This window comes from Myripristis murdjan, chromosome 9, assembly GCF_902150065.1.
Source record: "Myripristis murdjan chromosome 9, fMyrMur1.1, whole genome shotgun sequence".
Classification (NCBI taxonomy): Eukaryota; Metazoa; Chordata; class Actinopteri; order Holocentriformes; family Holocentridae; genus Myripristis; species Myripristis murdjan.
This window is the reverse complement of record NC_043988.1, coordinates 20,025,769-20,048,690: the sequence shown is the minus strand read 5'-3', so window position 1 is coordinate 20,048,690 and position 22,922 is coordinate 20,025,769. Positions and strand designations below refer to the sequence as shown.

At 39.7% G+C, this 22,922-nt stretch overlaps 2 protein-coding genes across 5 annotated transcripts in view; both read left to right on the top strand.

The window, feature by feature from the left end:
- The window catches only part of pdlim5a (PDZ and LIM domain 5a), a 103,188-nt gene that overhangs the window by 72,296 nt on the left and 7,970 nt on the right, over positions 1–22,922 (top strand). For 3 of the 4 annotated variants that reach the window (XM_030059841.1, XM_030059839.1, XM_030059842.1), the window contains 5 exons: positions 3,235–3,436; positions 6,946–7,126; positions 10,262–10,382; positions 11,321–11,436; positions 12,349–14,394. In XM_030059841.1, the coding sequence (XP_029915701.1) occupies positions 3,235–3,436; positions 6,946–7,126; positions 10,262–10,382; positions 11,321–11,436; positions 12,349–12,438 (710 nt within the window). In that variant the 3' untranslated portion in view covers positions 12,439–14,394. Of the gene's footprint in view, positions 1–3,234; positions 3,437–6,945; positions 7,127–10,261; positions 10,383–11,320; positions 11,437–12,348; positions 14,395–22,922 lie in introns of those variants that run through there. The other variant, XR_003928749.1, reaches the window with a different exon arrangement.
- Positions 17,081–22,922, top strand: part of bmpr1ba (bone morphogenetic protein receptor, type IBa) — an 88,890-nt gene continuing 83,048 nt past the window's right edge. The window contains exon 1 of the mRNA XM_030059844.1: positions 17,081–17,199. The gene's annotated coding sequence lies outside the window, so the exon portion shown is untranslated. The remainder of the gene's footprint in view (positions 17,200–22,922) is intronic.

Sequence of the window (22,922 nt, the reverse complement as noted above, 5' to 3'; positions counted from 1 at the left end):
TGTGTGTATGTGTGTGTAATTCCACTTCTGTCCACCTGATAGCAGCACACCTTAACAGCAGCACAACAGTTTTGTGTGCCACTGTTATACGTGCATCACTTGATGAGGTGATCACACAAAGCTAAAAGCATACAATACGCAACACTGACCGGAAAACAAAATGAGATATAAGTTGGATAATAATTCACCAGTTAAGGTAAAGATGAAGTGCTGATTCTTGAACCTGTGACCAACCCAACATTAGCCTCTCTCCTCATGTTAGCTGGCTACAACATAATTTCCTCAGGTGAAAATAATTGAAAAGAATTGTGAATGTCACAAAATGCTTATTATTTATTTGATTTTGATCAGCACATTAATGAACATCAGTGTAAAATGCAAGATTTAAATTTGTTGAGTTAGCAAGAATTCTAATGTATGTCCACAGTCCCTATGGGCTGTTGGTTACAGTGGGTAAAAAGGATATTTGTTCTCATTTTCTTGGTAAAAAACAAACAAACAAACAAACAAAGAAACAAACAAAGAAAAAGTATGATACTATTTGAATGGCATACATACAGTGAATCCAAATGCAGTGAATTTAAAGTTTGACCAGCATATTTTGTGTTGTTTTAAGCAGTTGCTGCATGTAATGTGTGTAATAGTACATTACTGCCTGAATTCTCAGCTGCCAGATGCAACAAAACTATGTTTGTTCGGCTTTATGTGAGTTACTTCTACCATAGGCATGTTGTGGTGTTTTTTCAGTAAATTAACAAGCGGAATATAATCAGACTAGGGTGCCTGAACTGTTTTCTTAGCAGAAGTCACAGGGAATGCATGTATATACCCAAAATGTGGATTCTCCACTAAATAGATTCTCTCATTCAGGAACTGAGCTAAATCTACTGTTATATATGTATTTTGATTGATTAATGTATTTCTCCCCTACAGTTAAAAAGTGTTTTTTCCTCAAACATCAATGTTTGGTTCCAAATCCTGGCGAAGTGTAAAACTGATTTACTGCTGTTGGATTGAATGTTGTTGCAGCCAGTTAGTGAGAGGAAAGAGGCTTATTTTCCATGGTTGAAGCATGACATATGTTGTGAAATAGGTCATTGCAGACCTCTTTTTCTTCTCTCTTCATTTTCCTCCAAGGAAGCCCATTAAGCAGGCGAGAAGGCCTCACTCCGCCTGTGGCGCCTTGCTCAGTCACACGTGCAGAAGTTCTGCTCTGTTAGAAAGATAATATTTACTGAAGGAACCTGTTGGGAGTTATGAATAGAGTTTTAAAGGAAAGCCACAGAAACATAGTATAATGCCTCTGCTGCACACACTAAGCCATGTCTATCTAGCTACATCTATCTAGGCTTTCATCTGATTAGACCTAATGTTGAGTATTAAATCCTTGCATGAGTCTGTTTGTGTATTACGGCACATAGTAATGTATGTGCATTTGTTTTATTGCTAATAGAACATAACCTATCTTGGATCTTGGATTAACATGGCATATCTCAATGTGACCAGATGGTACATGGCGTGTATTTGGAGCTGAGGAGGGTCTCTGCATCGGTGTCACATACCTGCTCAAAAATATCAACTCAGCATCAAGTCAACATGAGATCACACACTTTGATTTGTTGACCACAGGGGGATATCTGTGTACACAATGACATGCACGCAGAAATAAAAGCTTCTATGTAAGCAGTGCTGCCCTGTTTACTTGTGCACTTTACATGACATGAAAATTACATTCAGCTAGAAAATGATAGGCGATGAGGATGATAAGCAATGATGGACACACACAAACACACACACAAACCCAGCCATTTCCTCCATCCACTGTCTCCACGCCGTCTCCTCCAGTCCTCTCCCTGACGTAACTGCCGCACAACAAAAATCACAAATGTAGTCACTCACTCGGGGACCCGGGCTCATGAAAATATACTACTACTCATATAGCGTTCCAGCAGCAATAGGCCCCTGACCCATTTTGAATCCTGTTCACAGCCGAAGAAGCGAGGCCTTAAACCACTGGCCTGTTACAAATGTCCACTGTAAAATGATATTAAAGCTGCGTTAAAATTTGAGCACACACACACTCACACACCCACACACATCCTTCAGCTCCCTGCTGCCCCATTCCCTCAGCGGCCCATATCTTCAACATAAACCATATGAAGCACATAAATGATGAGACAGCCTCTCTAATTGGTTGAAACCTCAAGGCATGTACTATCTTTTAACCTAAAACTCCCTCCTCCTGACATCTAATTACTTACTGCCGTGCTTTATAAAAAAAACAAGAAGGTTTAATGTAGGTCAGACATGTATTCAGTAAGTAAGTCATGTTTATGGCATATCTGATCCTAGACCGAGGCAACATTCCAGTCTTTAGCCTTTTATTTTTATTATCAGAATGAATGGCCTGCAAACATCAAACCTAAATGCAGCCTCATTCCAACCCTAAACACAGCCACTCCCACATGACATAATGGTAAAGTGAAGCTGTAACATGAAGCTGCTAAAGTATCCCTCCATACACACACCAAACACACTCACACACACACACACACAGTCCTCAGAGTGGAGATCAAAGGCCAAGCCTGGCTACTTGTTTAGCCAGGTGTCTTGGTTTTAGCTATAGGAATGTTTCAGTGGTCTCTGTGTGTGTGTGTGTGTGTGTGTGTGTGTGTGTGTGTGTGTGTGTGTGTGTGTGTGTGTGTGTTGTTGCATATATGCCATTGGAATGTGTTGAAGGAAAAGTGAAAAATTGTCAGTTTTGCTGAGGGCTGATGTGGTGAAGCCATGGTTGGAACAACAGCAGCAACCGGCCAGATGCATGCGCTGTCATAACACCTGTTGGGTGAATTGACATGGAGGGTAGAGGTCAAATAACTCACACACCTGGACACACACACACACACACACACACACACACACACTTAAATGCACACACTTATTTGTTAGAATTTTCTTGATTCATTTTTTGACCATAGAATATGTATCAGGCCAGACTCTGTTTGAATTGAATTTTGAACCAAGAACAAAAAATGCTATTAAAAAATGTTAGTTTTAAGCAACCATAGGAAAGAGGCCTTTTTTGCAGAAGTGTCTTGAACTCCAGATGATTCAAGTGTGAAGATGATATGGTCACTTAATATTTGTTTAAGATTCCATCCATTCCTCAGCACTTTTAACTTCTCACCCTCCGTTTCTTTACACAAATGTTCAATTTTGTCCTACCTACTGCAGGTCGAGGTCCGCAAACTGGGTTGATCACTCCGTCTTTTGGCATGAAGGGAAACAGCACTGCCAGTGTCCCGAAGGGTCCTGTCCCCATCCGACCTGCACCCCAGCCCCACCCCAAAGATGAAGACTCACTGGTCCAGATGGCAGAGCACATCCCTGCTGGGACTCGCACTCCCATGTGTGCCCACTGCAACATGGTCATCAGGTGAGGTGGAACTGCTCTGTGGGGATTTAAGCAACATGTCATGCATACAGCATAGGTTTTAGAGTATAGATGCAGTTTGATCTTTGTGCACTGTAGAGTAGTACTGAATGGTAGCCCCTTCTTTTAGCTGATGCAGTGTGAGCTACTGTAGCTCACACTGGTGTAAATGCAAAAAATATGGTACTGTGCAGGTAGTGATATGTTCTTATTCGTCAAAGATACGGACAGTGTCCACAAGATTACATATTGGATCTTTGACAGATTCTATTTTGAGATATCTCCATAAACGGACAAAATTGGATTGGGAAAAATCCCAAATCCGGATACTGACCTTTGGAAAGTACATAAAAGATCCTAAAATGCAGTCAACTAAAGTTTTTTCATATGTTTTTATATATTAAGTGCATCTTTGATGTATCTTGTGCTGAGATACTGGATGTAAATGAACCAAAACTAGATACCTGACTAATATCATTTGGAATATTTATTGAATCTTTGATATCCTGAAAAATCTGATCATCATATAGCTAACCGATACAACATTCGCCATCTGAGTATCCTGAATTTAGATTCTCATGTGTCTCCTACTTTCTCAATAGGCAAAATCCCTTTTCCATCTATAATATGTTTTTATTTATATCTAAAACAAACCAGATTTAATATGTGCCATAATCTTTCAGTTTAACTTTTTGGTTTCTGCACATTTCAGCTATTTTGTATACACCAATAGCTAATGGGCTAAGGCCAGAGTCAAACTGGTAAAGGTCTGACTTCGTAGTTCCATCTAGAGTATGACATGTGGGAAACTATTAGACAAATTTTGACAATATTATTCTGGTTATGACTGTGTGATCAAGGACGTGTTGTGGTAGCAAGGATTCAAAACCATTGAAACCAAGTCTAATGAAATGATGATGACAAAATAAGGTCTACGCAACTTTTCTACAGGTACAGCCACTTGTACAAATTCAAATTAGCACAGGGGAAGAAAATGCATCTACTCTTCAATTATTCAGTGTCCCAAATATACACTTAAAATAATTGACTGACATAAATAAATAACCCGTGTATGAAACCCAAGAGCCCTTGTTCAAATCAAGAGTCTAAAGCAGGCGGCCAAACAGAGATCTGACCGTACCTTAGATAAGGGCAAGGTGAATTAAGTTGCACCTGGATGCTGATATGTAAATCAGAGCGTGACAGACAGATAGACACATAATAGAAGTGTGACATTGGCCATCCTCAAGGTTAGGACTGGGAATGAAGAACCTGATCCACAGGCGGAGGCAGCATCACCGCAAGAATATAAATGAAGACTTGAGATTCTTTTCACATGATACCAATGTGTTTTTGGGGGTTGCTCTCTCTCTCTCTCTCTCTCTCTCTCTCTCTCTCTCTCTCTCTGTGTGTGTGTGTGTGTGTGTGTGTGTGTGTGTGTGTGTGTGTGTGTGTGTGCGTGCGTGCAACAGCCATAGAGCTCAGTCGTGCTGCTAGATTTAGGTTTGGACTGAGTTAATCAGATGAATACAACATGAAAGACAGATGTTAGCACTGAGAAAGGAGTTAGAGGAAGAGGAGTGGTAAGAGAATAGGTGAACTTCTTTTCATATGCTTGTTGCTCCTGATTCAGCTGTTCAGTCCTGTATTTGGACCTCATAAAACCTTTCAGAAATATTTTTAGTGACGCAATACTCCTGCATTTGACCTTTGCTTGTTTTGATTGTTTGAGGTTTTCAAGTTGCAAGAAAACACTGCATACTAGTACATACTGTTGCTCGACTTAACATCATTATCTTCACCAAATTCACGCTAATAGTAATAGCTTGACATTTTCAATTTTAGTTTTTTTTTCTGGCTGCTATGCACACACAGTCCCTGCACTGGCACTGCAATAGCTTAATAAGGAATAGTCCTTATGCCAACAATAATGTTATTTTCTAGTTAATTGAAATGCCAACACAGAAACCTTTTTCCTCACATAATAGAGACATTTATTTACTTGCAGTATATAGTGACAGGACTGCAATGGCATTGCTGGACCATTAAAATGTAGATGTTTAAAATGGAATATGTTGGATGTGAAAGATTAGTGAGAGTATTTTGTGTATTTTGAAGATTTGATTTACGCCGTTTTGATGCATGATTTTCAACACAAGACAAAGACAAAGAAAAACTGTGAAATCTGCGTATTTGTTTGCTGGCAGTCTCAAAAACATCACATTTGCTGCAAATGGTTAGGTAGCACAGATTTTTCTCTGTACCTGTGCAAATACAGTCAGGGTTGCACAGAAGGACATTTCGCTATGGAATCTCTTCCTCCCTCCCTTCTTTTCCAGTAGGTGACTGCTGTAGGCTGAGCTTTATCTCTCAACTTGTGTCGCATTACATTACATAGTGCTAAGAATAGGGCTGCTAGCACATACTAGAGGCTGCCAAGCTCAGGTCACTATCAGAGTTAGCTCAGATTAGTGCAGTAATTGTGTAGAGTAAATTAGATTCCATTGTTTTCCCACTTAACTTAATCATCATACTGGACAGAGACGAGGTGCTGGCTGGATGGAGATACAGGATGGTTGTTGTGGTAGAATTATACTGACACAACACATTGGCTTTTTGTGGCTGAGGATGTTAAAGCAGTAGGATTTGATTGCCTTAATTATAAACTATTGTATATACTGATTGTTTTATCTTAAAATATATAAATATTGATGGTTTCTTCTGCAGTTTGATTGTGGCATGCTATCAGCACATCCAGCCACCGGCATACACTGTTGTTAGCCTTGATAATAGTTTATAACAGTAATACTACAATATACAATACTACAGTAATATTTTCCAGTATGTATAAAATCGTCTACCACAAGTAGTCCGTCACTTAGGTAAATCCTGATACTCATTGTTGTTAATCTGTAACAGGAAAGAATCTGGTTCCTTTAAGGATTAGGATTATATATGAAAATAAGTCATGGGGAAGGGAGCGTATAATAGTGAGTGTTAGGGTGTATATGTGTGCGTGTGTGTGTGTGTGTGTGTGTGTGTGTGTCTGTGCTCAAACAGAAAGATGGGAGGGGGGGATTGTATAGGATAACTTCAAGCAGTTTGGCTCTTCCCACAAATCCAAAGCCTATATAGAGAATTTATGAGGTTTAGTACCCATCTGATACTCACTGTGTGAGTCTGAGTCAGATAAAATATGCTAAGATCTGAGTGAAATATCCCTTATGGATTATGGACTCGGGATAGATCATTTTTCATCCCTTACATTTAGAGACAAGATTGAAAATATGAATTTTCACTTTACTATGTCAGCTATGCTTGTCATTCTTGATACATCCTAGTTTATATGTTTTATTTTATAAATCAGCCAGTAGTAGCCTAACAACAGAAATAAAAACTGCTTACCTGTGTCTGCCATATGGGTTCATTCTTGTTATTAATGAGTTAAGGACAATTAAAATGTTATTATCCACGTCTTCTCTCCTGCTGACTGTGGCTCTTTTTTTTCTCAGAGGGCCGTTTTTGGTAGCGATGGGAAAGTCATGGCACAAGGAGGAATTTAACTGTGCCCATTGCCATGCATCCCTGGCAGACGTAGGCTTTGTGGAGGAGCAGGGATCTGTCTACTGTGAACACTGCTATGAAGAGTTCTTCGCTCCATCCTGCAGCCGCTGCCAGGCCAAGATCCTCGGGGTGAGTTGGGTAGTTAGTCAAATTGATGATGGTGCTTTTATTTTATAGCCATTCACCAGAGTGTGAAGGTAATGTCATTCTATTCTGCCATGCAATGGATTATGAGGGCGACAAGTTAGTTTATATTATGGCTGGAGGCGGGGATAACACCTGCAGAATCTATGTTTTTCTATTGTTAATTTCTAGTCTATATTGAGAGAGCAAGATTAGTCCATTGCTCAGCTGGCCGTGTGTGTAGCTGTTATTTTGAAACTCTATCACCTGTTGTTTGGAGACCAGAGGTGGTATGGCATTGCTGCAGTGTTCAGAGTGGACCTGCCACACATGCCAGCTCCTGACTGCTCTATGGATTTTCTGTTTCAGTCTATTTTAATCTTTGCCAGTAGGAGCCAATTTTTCTGCTCTCTTTGTGTTGCCTTTTACCCAGTAAACCTCACTCTTATTTGTAATAGATGTAGATGCTTATGTGACATTTTGTCCTTATAACATCACAGATGCTGCATCCAAGGATGCAGTTTCTTATGGCATCCAGTACATCTTATTCTTTATGTAGATGGCCTTCCAGCTGGATGAGTCAGGGGTCAATGTCATTCTCACATTGTTATTCCTCACCACTCTGTACTTTTCCACTATAGGTCAGCAGTAGCTTCAAGGTTACTAAAGTGTCCAGACTGGCTGGGAAAATCAGGACTGGAAAGATGAATCAGTAACACGCTTGTTATCAGAAAGTATTGTTGACATGCCCTTGAGCAGTCAGTGGATCTTTGCAGCTGTTCTCTGGCCAGCAGTGAAAGTGTGATTGTATTACATGGAATGCAATATATTTTATTTTGTCTACATTTTATTTTGTCTAAATATTCATTTAATTAACAGACGTTTGCCTCTTTGCTCTGTTGGGTGCCACATCCCAAATCAATGAGCAGTTCTCACTTGATTATTATCCAGAGCCACATCTGTGGTTATCTTTTGGCTCCACCAGATATTTATAGTTATTGTTCAGTATCCCATGGGTTAAAATGGTTTGAAACGGATATACTTTTCTTAGTGTTTTAATAGGTTAAATTAGATCAAACTATTATACTCAAGCATTGTTAGGTGATGGCTAACCTCATTCCCAGGCTTTCTCCTCTGTACAGATTACCAATTCATTCCCTGGGGAGATATATTTTGTAAGACAGGCAGAGATGGAAACCCCAAAAATTCCTCTGTCCAATAGAAATGGAAGTCTGGAAGGAAATAGGGGAGCTTTGTCAAGGCTAGACAGTATAGGCTATGGGGAATTAAGACCAAATAAGGGGGTGAAACAAAATGCATAGAAATACACATGATCAAAGTCCAATTCTTTAGATGCTTGCTGCATTGCTGCAGCACTATTTCTTCAACCACATGAAGAAGATGCAGGTTAGGTACATACAGGTTACTATATAAATAAAATCTTATACTCTGATCTACTTACAGGTAGATTATTGACCTGCTGATACACTCATTGCATGTCATTGCATTTAACAAATCAGTGACTTGATGTGGCAAAATTCCCTTCAACTAAACTAAGATAAGTTGAAGATAATTCAATTCAGTTAAATTCAATAGCCACATGAAATCAGTAGCTTCATCATCTTATTACCATCTAAACTATATTGTGAGAGTCAGAAGATTCATGTCCCAAAAAGACCTAGAAAACCTTATGCCTTTGTTTCCAATAGGAAATAAGGGCATAGGTCTGTCTATCGGCTTTCAAAAAAAAAAAGCTGTTCAACACAATTTCAAAATGCCACTACCAGAGTTCTGCAAAAACACAAATGCAAACGACCATATTACACCCGTCCTAAAATCCCTACACTGGTTACCAGTCAGTCAGAGAACTACTTTTAAAATCGTGCTCTTTGTTTACAAATCACTCAGCAGTTTTGGCCCAAATATCTCTCTGGCATGCTTGTGTCATATGAACCTTCAAGGGCTCTTTGGTCATGTGGGACTGGTTCGCTGGCTGTCCCAAGAGTCAGAACAAAACACAGTGTTATCATGCAGACTTGGAATAACTTCCAAATGATTGACAAGCCAACACTCTCACAACTTTTTAATGTAAACTTAAGACTTTTATGCTCTGCACTTTCTGTTCTGCTATGTAATGAAACTTTTGCCGAACTGCCTCTTTGAATTCTATTTTTCCCCTCAAATCTTTATTTTTATTATTCTTTACAGCACTTTGAATTGCCTCTTTGTATGACATGTGCTATATAAAGCTGAGGAATTCAAAAGTTAGGGTGTTAGGAGAGTTAGTCTAAGAAGCCTGAAGGCTGCAGGTGTAGCTTGGACCCAGAGTGTCAGGAAGCCAAGATCTTGGGTCTCCTAACAGCTCTGACATTCATCCCTCACGTGTTTTAACCTCTTTAGCCTCAATCCCTTTCAACCCTCTATTTCTCACACATTTTCAACCGGCTTACCCCCTCTTATTAACCTGTTTTCTCACTCCCTCAGTCTTAATCCCTCATTTTTCTCCAGCCCACCAGCCCTCCATTGATCCCCTGTCCCCTCCTGCTCTCAGTTTAAGGGTGGGAAAGCACTGTGTTAATTTTAATCTGGGTCATGTGGCTGCAGAAGAAATATTTAAAGCAATATTTAAGTGTGGCATGAGAAAGAGGAGGACTAAAATTAAAGGAAAGACTATGCTGTGACTATAGTCCATATTTCTCAATGAGAGGTTGATAATTTTTGTTGACAGATTACCATACATATGCAGTGATGCTATACATGCAATAATTTATTCATAGCATGTAGGTAGCGGCATGCTATAAGGGGTTACTCACCTTCCTTAAGGGCGTACAGCTGTACTGTAGCATATCCAGTGATGACAAACTGTCAGTTCACATTTTGGCACTTCAGGATCAGGCCTTTCAGTCTATATTTGGAATCAGTTCATATGAGGTGATATTCCACTTCTCAGAGTATGTTTTTTTTTTAGCCCTCCAAAAGCTACTGCATCCTATCCACTATCTGGAACTGTCAGTCCAAGATAACAAACCAGCAATAATCCAGTTACTGAATCTCTGCTTCAAAACACACAGAAATCAGTGTCTCTAACTTCCTGCGCAGTGACCCAAACTAACCCTAGTATATATTTATCTTTGCTACTAGGAAGTGATAAATGCCCTCAAACAGACGTGGCATGTCTACTGCTTCCTGTGTGCTTGCTGTCAGCAGCCAATTAGAAACAACACCTTCCACCTGGAGGACGGGGAACCATACTGTGAACAAGGTGAGCGATGATGTCTGTGAATAAAGTGGTGAAAGTTCTTGTTGACCGTGCTGATGGACCGTGGTCCTCTGGGTGACTTTTATTTTGGCACAAACATAATCAAAACTGTATCTGTAGTGTTGCATGAAATCAGTGTTGCAGGTGTCAGGGATGAATCCGACAGTGTTCATGTCTGTGCATCTCTGGCTGTCTGGTTCAGTCCAGCGGTTCATCTGACAAACACACTGAAGCAGAGTCACAAATAAAGGAGGGTTAAATGGGAACAGTTGCACATTGTTTTTCTGATTGGCTGCCCTCAACCTCTCTCTACATCTTGATCAACACTTAATCCCACTCCTGCTGGCCACACTGGACAATATTTGTTGTTTAAGTGGGTAAAAAATGATTTTGCTGTACATACATCTGATTCCCAACTTCTGATTCCCACCTACAGTACTTCAACCGTTTTTTGGGGTTTTTTTGGTAATCATTTTTTAAATGTAACACATAATTCATGATCATGATGAGTTTCTATGGCAATGGTCTCCATTATCTGGTCATAAATAATGGGACTACAATGAACATGCAATCATAGTCTTTTGTTAATGTTTTATTCCTTCTATAACAGTAGCGGGCCACAAAGACAGTATAGGCTATGGGGCCAATGGCCCTCCAGGGCCAATGGCCTTGTGATTTTTCTTCAAAGACAACACCAGCAGATTTCACTAATGAATTCCTCCACTCTGGTTGAAGATGTATTGATCAGAGAAATCACTTCGGTTGGTGGTGGGTTGAAGCGATAAACTGCAGACTCTTCATCCTCCATGGCACACTGTTCGCTCAACACTACTACAGTTTGATATGAACTATCTGACATACAGTAGTTGTTCATAACAGTAGACATACAGTAGTTGATTTATGTGATTTGCAAAGTGTCTATGTCCTGTGTCTCTATAAAGACTACTACAATTTGTTTGGAACTGGTTGCCATGGCTGCGAGTTCCCCATAGAGGCTGGAGACAAGTTCCTGGAGGCCCTCGGATACACCTGGCATGATACCTGCTTTGTCTGTGCTGTAAGTAAAGGCCAGTGAACACATCCATTAATCTTGTCAAGGTTGGGTGGTGGCTATCCCACCATCCCAGCATTATCAAGAAAAAAAAGAAGAAGAAAAGTTGGACATGCCAAGTCAAAAAGGAACCCCTGCTGGGACAACCACTGCATCACAGATGTGACTTTGGCCAGCAGTATCAACTGAAGAAACTAGGGTAGTGCCTGCGTGCATTGGCAGGTAGAGACACTGCATTGGAATCTGAGAAAGAGGAAAAACAGACCGATAACCACACATAAACGCACACACACACACACACACACACACACACACACACACACATGCACACCAGTAGTTTTGCTTGGTTCTAGGGTCATGGTTTCCGACACGAGGGAGAGCATACTCACTTTGTTTTCCAATAAACAAACCTTCACATTGTCACCTATATGAGTGATACATGTGTCCTCTTTTGAAGGGCAGGATCAGTTTCATCAATGAAAACTGACATCATGTATACAAAAGACCTAACTTCTGGATTATTTAAAACAAATATAATTGTGCTTGCACAGACAAGGCAATGGATAGTCTTGTAAAAAATTCTAATTAATTGCTATGACGCCTACTTTATTCCAATCATTATAATTTTGTTAATGCTGCATGTCCTTAAAAATTGCAGCTGTTGTCTGCTGTTTGACAAATGTAAGGCCAATAGTTTCTGAGATCATTCCTTGGCATGTCATGAAAGCACAAACACACAGTTGGGGATAAATCCATTGTCTCTCCAAATAGGAAAGATATACTGTGATCTCTGAGTAAAAGCTGTTTGGGGAATTCTTATTCCATTGCCATGTCAGAGTATGGTGGACATATTTGTCTTAACCTCCTGTGTAACCTGTGTGCACTTATTTCTGTGTGTATGTGTTCTGCTTTTTTCAGGTGTGCTGCACCACACTGGAGGGCCAGACCTTCTTCTCCAAGAAAGACAAACCTCTTTGCAAGAAACACGCTCACACACTGAAGATATGAACCTTTAAGAGTTTGACAAAAAAAGTGTAACTGAATGGTTAAATGTTTCATGTTGCGGTGGAAAAAGGCCTCTTAACAGTACATAGTCTATAGAGAAGTAAAACTGATACAAAGCCATATACTCCTACTTAGTCCAGGGTGGTGGATCCTGTGGTCCAATGGTTAGGGAAACACTGCTGGGGCTCCAAAAGTAAATTTAGACTTGTCTATTTTAATTCAATTTTTCCTTCAACTCTGTTAACTTTACTGTATTTTTTATGATTATGAAAAGCACTTTGAACTGCCTCTGTGTATGAAATGTGCTGTAAGCTGCCTTGCCTTGTGCAGGGACTTGGACATACACTATGTTAAAAAAACATACATACACTCTTGTCGAATGAAGCCCACAAGAGGCAGGCTGTAGTTTGAGAAAGATTTATCTTTTAGAAACTTGTAGCCTGGATTTACAGAGACAGCTCAGTCCATTTTTTTTTTTTACTGAATTTCTCTACAGCATGTTAGTGATGAGGTCCTGGAATTTTCTATTATAAGCCAATGTAGAATGAGTATTTGTTGACTTGTTAAATCACCCAACCCAACATTTTCTATAGTTGTGTTATAATTAGACAGAAACAGGATAAATGTTATGTTATAAGTTGTTATCCAAGCTGTAAATGCAGTATGAAGCTGGGATTTTGGACGTTGATTTCTTTCAGATCTCTAGTGTTTATTTTGCTCCAGATGTAACCAAATTTATTCAGCAGCGTTTCAGTCAGATTCAAGAGCATAATAAGACCGTTTGTAGCCATTCAGCCATCTATGTCAAACTTAGTTATATTTTGTCATTGTGCCATGAAACTGTTCAGACAATGTTAGCTGTAATTTTAAGTGTTACTAATGGTTTCAGAGTTAAAATACTTTTTGGGAAACTGGGCCCTGGCCTAAAACCACATTCTGGGAAGCAGGGTGGGCCTTTAAATTTGTTCCAGCTTTTTTAGGACTTTTTAATGAAATGTATGTATTTTACTTTCTGTGTGTTGTATAGCTACATTAATGTTAAAGAATCACATCTGTCTTTAGGGACTGATGAGAGAGAGAGAGAGAGAGAGAGAGAGAGAGAGAGAGATGATTCATTAGGGCATGGTCTTTTGATATTATGGAGACAAAAATACCCCAAAATAGAAATAACCACATAAACATAAATATCAATAAACCCAAAAGAAAAACCTGTAAAAATTAAAATGCATAGTCATCTGGAAATAAATATTTAATTTTTTTAATTTTTAAAAATAACTTACCATTACTGAATAAATAAATGGTGTCACAATGCATTAACAGGAAAAGATATCTTGGTTGTCATTTTTTTCTCCATGTATGTATCTACTCATTCATATATTTCTGTATTTATTTATTTCTATGTTTCTCCCTACTATAATGAGGGTTGTCAAATATTTGCAAACAGTGTTAAACACAGTATTGTTTGATCATTGTCTTGGTGCACTGCACGATTGGATTTGTCTTACTGAGCTGACAACAAAACAACTTTGTAACAAACACTTTCATGTTCTGGACCCCCAAGTTGGCTCTCATTAGGCGCTGGACGCTGGACCCCCCTACTTTAGGTTTTGGACCCTTACATGAATCGACATATTGGTTTTAATTATAAAATTGTCTACTTGTCCAACTTGTCACATATATTCCGAATGGTGAGATTAAAACAAATTAAAATGAAATTAAAATTAATATTAAAATAATCACTCATACTTATTGGTGTGTTGTGGCAATGTCTAGTGAAGTGACCCTTTGAAACCTGAGCAAATGCACTTCATTTATTTCAAAAACATGGAAAAAAGGTGATTAACAAATTAGCAAACAGTTACTGGAACATTATTTCAAAAATCAGGAGGAAAAAACAGTTTATAAGAATATTAGAAATTACCAGAAATTGCCAAAACAATTACTAATAAGAAGAATGATTTAAAAAAAACACAAGAAAACTATGTTCATTATTATTAAAATGATATATTTAAACATCAGATCAGTGATGATGGATTGACTTCAGGTTTTTTGTGTTTAAATGCTTGCGAAAGGAGTGCAGCAGCCTTTAAATTACAGTGAAATTAAACTACTCATGTTGCTGAGGACCCCATGGAAGCCCCTCATGGACCCCTGGGGGTCCCCGGCCCTCGCTTTGAACGCCACTGGTCCAACAGTGGGACATGTTTCTCCTGATTACTGGCTTTTCCATATGGAGACAATAATCGATAACTGAAGTTGTTGCCAGCTGCTGAAAGGTTGATGCTTTAGTTCCCTGGAGGTTGGTAGACGTTTCTGACTGTACCTGCTCTCCTGCACAGGTTGGATGAGCTGGCCCTGACTTCAGCTTCTCATGCCGCTGAAATCTATGAGCTTACAGAACAGCTGTGGGTGTTGCACAGTCATTTGGAGCCAGTGAACATCCGGTTTGATTAATATGCCTGAGTGCTGAACATCGTGCCCACTGAAATATCTCATTAGCATTCTGCAGAGAAGGAAATACAGAAATAAAATACTGAAAAAATGAGTTGGGAAATGCATGAGACATGACATTTACTATCATTTTTTCCAGATTGTTACATTCTTTTATTGAAGTATGACCACTTTTCATTTATTTATTGACAGATTAGTCTGCTACTTTATATATTTATTGTGTTTTCCTATAAATGGTTTATTTTTGAATTTATCAATATATTCATTTCTAATTATTAGTGATTTGGCCCTAGAGATTGATGCTAATCTTCATGTACTAAACTCCATATTTTATTTTATGTCCGTTAAGAGGAGAGAAATATATCTGCGACAATGCATATTCGGTTTGGGCTTTTATTTTCAGAGACTGATGGAGAGGGTTGCCAGGGTTACAGCTCGGGTGTGTGTGTGCGTGTTTGTGTCTTTGGTCATGTCCAGACCAAACTGGGTACATTTTTTTCACTGTTTTGGCCATCCATCTTTTCCAAAACCCTGTCCAACGTGTGTAAATTTGCTGACGGAGGATTGTCACGATCTAGATGAGAGCATGTGCATGTTTTTGCCCATGGCACGCATACGGTCAGCAGGGGACTCTAAACTTTTCAGTTTGGATGGTGGGCTTTTGGAAAATGAGCTGGAAATGTTAGTGTGGATAGAGGACCAAAACATTGTTTTCAAATTTACCAGGCAGAGTGTGAATCTGTCCTGACTTACCAAGCCTTCCCATTACTTTAGTCAGTACTGATTTGATGATTGTTTCTGTTCACTATGGCTGAGGAAAGACACGCATGTGCTACTGTGTCAAGCACCAAACAATTGGGCTGCTTTGTTTTACTTTCAACTGACAGAGCGAATGGCCATGGAAGTCATTTTTAACAGTATTTCACTTAAATCTAAATGCAAACAGGGGCTTTAGTGGGAAAATAAAGAAAAATGCTTAGTTTTCTACCTTTGAAGCCATAAAGTAGAATTAATAAGTCATTTAATAAACTGAAGTCTTTTTGAACCCCAAGACAAATATTCAATTTTTCTTTCATGTTTGCCATGTTCTCCGCCACTGTAATATAATCTTACCATATCAAACCTCTTGTATTATTGCTTGGAGAAACCACATGGTGTCTTGCCAGCCACTGTTGTACAGTAAAATCTGAGAAAGGCAGTGTGAAATGCAGATTTCAATGCGTGTCCACGACCCTGAGAAATGTCATGAGAGAGGTAAAGAAACAGTAGAGAAGGGGAGTGTGAACATGGCATGAACATGACATGGAAAAAGAGAAAGATTCAGTGAGGGAAGCCAGGGTGGTGAGGATCTCTGAGGGCCATTAAATGGCAATTTGGGTCCGATCCAGTGGAGAAGGATTTGCCTTTGACAACAGCTTCTCCTCTTCTGAACTTCATAGAGCCACTTGGCATTTCCAAAGTTTCTACATAATCAGTGTGGTGGGCTGCCAACACGACCACCTCTCTCTTTCTTTCTCTGTCGTTCTTTCACTTGCTCCCTCTCTTGCTCTGTCTCACTCTCACACACAGACACAAACACACACGGAGTTATATAAATGGCATAACCTGCTGCATGCAGTAGGTGAATGAGTTCAGTTTGTGTGTGTAGGCTGTCTGTAGGCTATTTCGCATGTTCCATGTTTGATAAGATCACTAAAAACATTTCACACTACTTTGCTGATTTGATTTGGTTAATGCACCATGAAGTGATTGATAATGGCATCTACAGTAGCTATGTATATATATATATATATATATATATATATATATATATGTGTGTGTGTGTGTGTGTGTGTGTGTGTGTGTGTGTGTGTCCGCACGTTCAAAATCTCCACTCAGCAATATAATAGAATATAATTAATGCATTTCCATTCTTAAACTTAAGCTAAATGACACTTTGAGTAGGCCTGTAGGACTGCTATATTAACAGTATTAAAGTGTGTTTCGATAATGCTTCTCCTCCTTCTTCACTTCTGGCATTAATCACCCCTCATACAACCGAGCATTTTAGTTTTTTTTTTTTTTTTTTTTTTTTGGAGGGGCGGGGAGGTGCTCTTTGTGAGTCAGGAGTGTGTGTGTGTGTGTGTGTGTGTGTGTGTGTGTGTGTGTGTGAGAGAGAGAGAGAGAGAGAGAGAGAGAGAGAGAGAGAGAGAGAGAGAGAGAGAGAGACGCCGATAATCCAGCGTGTAAAAGACCAACTCGCATCCGTATCGGACTCCCGGGGTGTTGAGCGCGTTTGCGTTATCATCGAAAATAAAAAACTTAAAAACAAAGGTGAGTAGACTAAAGCAGTAAACTTTCAACTTGCAGTAAACTTGCTTTGAGGCGCACATTTGTCGTGAATGTTACACTTGTGGCGCTGCGTTTTTTTAATCGATCGGTAGCTGCGGCCACCTTGGAAAGTTTGACAGAAGTCGAGTCGTTTTGTAGGATGGAGATGTTGACACTCTGCTGCATTCTTGCTACTGAATTGAAATCAGCTCATTCCTTCATACGTGGATCTTTGAGGTGTGCATAATGTTGAAAGAACCGTGTGCTGCAAAGCTGAAATGCAATAGAGTGGAAGTGTTTGGAGGCAGCATTTGACCATAACGTTTGTGAGTCTGCATCATATCAGATTTGCTCACATTGTTGGTTTGCAGCACAGATTTGGGGTTGCCAGTTGGTCCCATATTCTCACCTTAGTCTGCTTGCGTTGGTGATGTTGATATAGACTTGACCAAAGTCCCTAAGAGCTCCTGTTTCCAAAGCAAAAGCAGCAAATCTAGCCATAAATAGATATATCCGTTTCTGAAGCTGTCACTCATGTAGACTCCTTTCTAACAAGTATAAGATATTGGGCTACTATAGTTTTATAGGCTACTATAAGTTTGGCCTACTATATAACAGCATAAGACAGTGAGACCAGGCTGCTTAACAATTACTGCCATTCACTTTATTTGTGCCATACTGGAATTTCAGCAGCAGATCCTCATCTTACTTTTCTTTAAAGACTACCAAACAGCTTTGCATGTGATTCATCAACATGGCTGTATTCTATTCTGTTCTGATCTATTCTATTCTTTTCTATTCTGTTCTAATGGGGCAAACACGCATTTCTTGTTGCTTCAGTTATGCCAAGTGACCTGTGTAACTATCCACCGGTTTAAGGACACTGTAAAACTTTTTGGTATTTGTAATGTAATGTTTGTTTTTGTGCGGGTCCACGTGCGGGTGTAAGGCACCAGAGGAGAACAATCTCTAATCCATATTTATCTGAGAACTACGTTAGAGCACATATTGCTGACACAGTCTTTTAAAGATAATCCATGGGGGATTTTCTGATAATATATCATTGTCAGATCATCAGGATAATGACCACCTGCATCACATTGCAAAGACTCCATTTGTTGCCGCTGGTTCATTATTTCCCACACCATCTTTTTTGAGGTGTACTGTGCGTAGTTTACCAAACCTAAGCACATTCAAACACAGTTCATCACTCTACACCAAGAAAGTCTTCCATAAGCATGCATGCAACTAATTTCTCTGTGATATAGACATGAGAAAATCCGTTATAGCATTTCCAGATGAATTATGCAGCAGCAGATATGGTTCATGGTTCAGATATGTGTACATGCCAAGCAGCCTTTGTCTAACAGCACACAAAATGGTCTGCGAGCCTGTTGCTGCTAAGTCCCACCATACCAGCAGTATTGCTGAACCTGTGAGACTGAGTTTTCTCAGTTCCTGTCTTGGGCTGAAAAGTTTAAGACCTCTCTGCCAGGAGTTTTCCATATGAGGGAAGTGGGCGTACATAGTAGCAAAGTCCTACCTTTATTATTGAGATTATAGGTGAAGTGAGCCTGTTTCTTCAGGGACTGAGAAAGTGGAAGGAAAAATAATTTAAATCAACCTCACATTGCCTCCAGCATAGACTAACCTGAAGCCTTGTCACACTACACCTCATACAGCCGACTAATACACACACACACACACACACACACACACCATTGGACTCCCCCTCTGAGTCCAGTAATAAGGTCCAGGTGTTTGTCAGTGTGTGTTATGACAGGAGTATATCTGTATATATGTATATGTGTGTGCGTGCGTGTGTGTGTGTGTGTGTGTGTGTGTGTGTGTGTGTGTGTGTGTGCTTGTGTGCACATGAGCAAATGTGTGTGTGTGTGTGTGTGTGTGTGTGTGTCCAGATGGCATAATACTGTAGCTCCAAATCTTACCTCACCTCATTTGAGCCGTTCAGGGGCAGTATCACCAGGGGACCATGCAGGAAAACACTCAGCAAATATGAATAAGAGAAGCAGAGCACCAGATGTGTGTGTGTGTGTGTGTGTGTGTGTGTGTGTGTGTGTGTGTGCTCTTTTCCATCGTCTGTCAATCTCATAAGTGCATGCAGTTGTCTTTCTTGGTATAGCTGAGGCCTTTTGGGGAATGGCGATCTTATTTAGGTCAAGAATACATCACACAAATCTGCAAAACAGCCACGTTCTCAATTGGCCTTGTAATTGAGTTTAGGATAGCAGCTGCAAACAGAACACTTCCCTCACTTTCACTTGTGTTTGTTTGTGTGTGTGTGGGTAGTGAGAGAGAAAGTGAGAAAAAAAAAAAAAACGTGAGAGACAGAGAGAGCAAGAGAGCGAGAGAGAGAGAGTGAGAGAGAGCGAAAAAGAGAAAGAGACACTTAACATTACCAGACACCTCGTGATGATTTGGTGTGACTACTGGAAACTCGGATCACATTGTAGGAGCTTAACACAAAGCTACAAGCCAAGAATAGCAAATCTACTAAAAACAAACTCAATTTCTGTCTGTTTGGAAAGAGGCAGATGAGGAGGGGTGGAACACAGAGTAGAGGGAAGAGGTAATCAGAGGGTACATTTACATGCACGCTAATTACCCAACCTTAACCTGATCAAAAACAATACTCAGGCTATAAGAAATATCGTGCAAAAGCATTTAGGCTAATTCAGGATTGGCCACACAAAATCTATTTGCATGCTGTGGTGCAACCAGAAGTGATGATATTATTTATGTGCCGGTGTTGTGCAAGGGGACAGACTTGCCTCACCAGTGGACGTAGCATTGACTTGTGTTCACATTGCTAGTACCAACCAAAAAAAAAAAAAAATCTCCCTGGCAGAAGGGGGTCAGTCCTGCCCTCTCTGTTCATAACGGTTGGGCATCGATGAGCCGTGCAAATTTGCAGATCAGTGTTGAACAACTTTGAGCTCTGTGCCAACTTCCAAGTGAACGAAGTGAAGTAGCTTTGCAGCAGGAAGCCAACTCATATCACATGCTGTTCCATTCAAATGAACAGAAGGCCGAGAGAGTTTCGGTAGTGGTGTGACTGATTTTCTGTACCAGACTCAGGTCATAACTGGTACAAGGTCAACCTAGTTACCACACCCATGTGTGGGCACTCAGTCTGTCAGCTCAGTCTGGATTCATTCAGTTTTTCAAAAATGTGTACATGCTGCATATCATAAAGATCACAGAGGAGGTTGATGTGCATGCATCAGTGTTGCTTGTTTCTTCAAACAATAAAGTGAGCATCCTAAGGTTTTTAAATGTGTACAAGCACTGTGAAAGAAAGAAAGAAAGAAAGAAATGTTCCAAAGGTGTTCAGCTATGTATTTTGTAATTTTTTCAGACATTTGTCTTCTGACGTCATGATGGCTGCCAGCCAGATCCCACTGCATCTCATCTTTCTCCACTTATAGGGGAAAGGGCCATTTCGTCAAACTATCCAGATGCTTCACTGGAATGATCATTTTGATGTGATTTTTCACAATAGCCATATTATAGTGTGCATGTAAATGTAGAGGAATGGATACAAAGATGGCGAAATTGAGAAAGAGACATAAAGAAAGAATATGCTGAAAATAATATGTTTCTGTGAACTTGCCACCATTTGCTGTTCTCAATGTCCCATTTCCTCAACTCAGAGATTGAGCTGATAACACTGAGTGAGATAGAGCCAAGAGCCCAAGGGCTGATTTCTTCTCCAAGATCTATCTTGTCTCATTACAGTGCCAGCGTGATTGATAGACGTTTTTTTTTTTTTCAGCATACTATCAATCACATTTTACTTGAGGTCTCAAATTCAGAGTGACATTTAAAAGTGGGGCTTCCACAGGCCTTGAAAAACCTTGAAAGTTTGTGAGAAAACTATAACAATGAGACAACTGAGAGTTTTTTGTTGTTGTTGTTGTTGTTTTTTTTGGTAAATGTACCAGCCAAATACCAGCTTTTTGGACTTCTCTCTGTCATTGCATTGCTACACATCCTGAGGAAAAGCTTGAGATAGATATTTGTGTACAACGGTTTTAAATTGAATAAAGGCGTCAGGATTTCATGATAACATCATCAGAAAATGAGAGGCCTATCTGATGTCTAATTTTGACCCAAGTCATATTTTTTTTCCCCACATGCAACAATTAGTTTCACCAAACAAGGTCTTGAGAGTCACTGAAAAGTCTAGGCATGGCACTGTTACTCAAACAGCACTCTCTCAAGTGAACCGTAATAAGGAGTGTTGAACCTAAATCATGTAACCTACTTTATCTTTTCCACAACCTCAAGTGACCTTAGATTAGATTTCAAGTAGTCTGACGGGTTTAACATGGAAGTCTCCATGTCAGTCCTAGCATGGCTGATATAATGGAAGTCTCCATGTCAAACCTGTTTCAAATATGCTAATTTGGGGAAAAACATTACGTTGAATGTCATTTGATATCCCTCCAGATAACTCTTAGGGTCATAAACTTGTTCATTTTGATATGTTTATATTATATGTCATAGTTTAAGTGGTGTAAATAGCTCATTGCCTTGTGTACTTTTTCAAATTTGCTGATTCAAAATTGACCTCCCTTGCCAGAACTTAACCAAGGGCAAAGAAACAGAGTATAAACATGGCAGTCAGTGCAGATGGACTGTTTCCTAAATGTTTAAGTCTTGTGCTTTTAAACTCATTACTCGCTTCAGACTCATAAAGCCATTGTGGAAAGGGCTCATCTGAAAAAATGGAAAATACCAGTGTCTCCACCAGTCTGAGTCAAAATCAGGTTCACTCATTTTGCCAGGGGAAGTGGCGTTGGGCATGGACAGCAGTGGCTGTTTTAAATGGCAATTAGTTGTTCTTTTCTTATAAGCCGTGCTTTTGAACAGTTGTCCATGCAGTCAGTGGACTAACTAAGGTCCACCTCTGTGTATCTCCTCATAGTTTTCTGAACACTCAAGGTCTTTGTCGCTATTTCAGTGCTGGAGCTGTCTCTGTCTGTGTGCCAGACAGGCTCTGTGGCTCACACATGGCTAACAGCAGTAGAGATGGTGGATTTGTTCAGATTTACCAAGGGAGATTGCGGACAGGTGAATTATTATTTTCCCCTCTTGCATTTTCCCCAAGGCAGTGCCATCCCTCCTAATCTCTCAGAGCCCCCAGGTGAACAGCATTTGTATCTGTCAATACATGCCAGAATCAGCTACCTGAAGCTCAACATTGCTAAGTAAGAATATTGTTACATATGCCCATACTCCTTTGAGTGTTGGTGCTGTTTGAAAACTCAAGTTGAACTTGACGTTGTCATTTTAATACAGTTTACACAGTCTACAGTCACAATATGAATAAAGAAAATGTGAAGAGAAGTCCTGATCACCTAATGAAGCAGTGAGCATGATGACAGTGTGTGTGTGTGTGTGTGTGTGTGTGTGTGTGTGTGTGTCTCTTTTGTGTCTTCGCACACATGGCTCCCATCACATCTCCTTTTGTTTTCCTTCAAAGCTGGTATGAGTTAGAATTTTGACACCAGACTTTTCAGAGGGAGGTTGTGATGTATTGCCTGTTTTTTTTTTTTTTTTGATACATGCAAAGACATAGGCCTCAGTGCTCAAATACACACATCATATTATTATTACTGTGGATCGCATAGGTGCGCAGATATAAAACCATACTAACTAACATACTACTCCATTAATCAGTTAAAGTTAGATCAATTGAT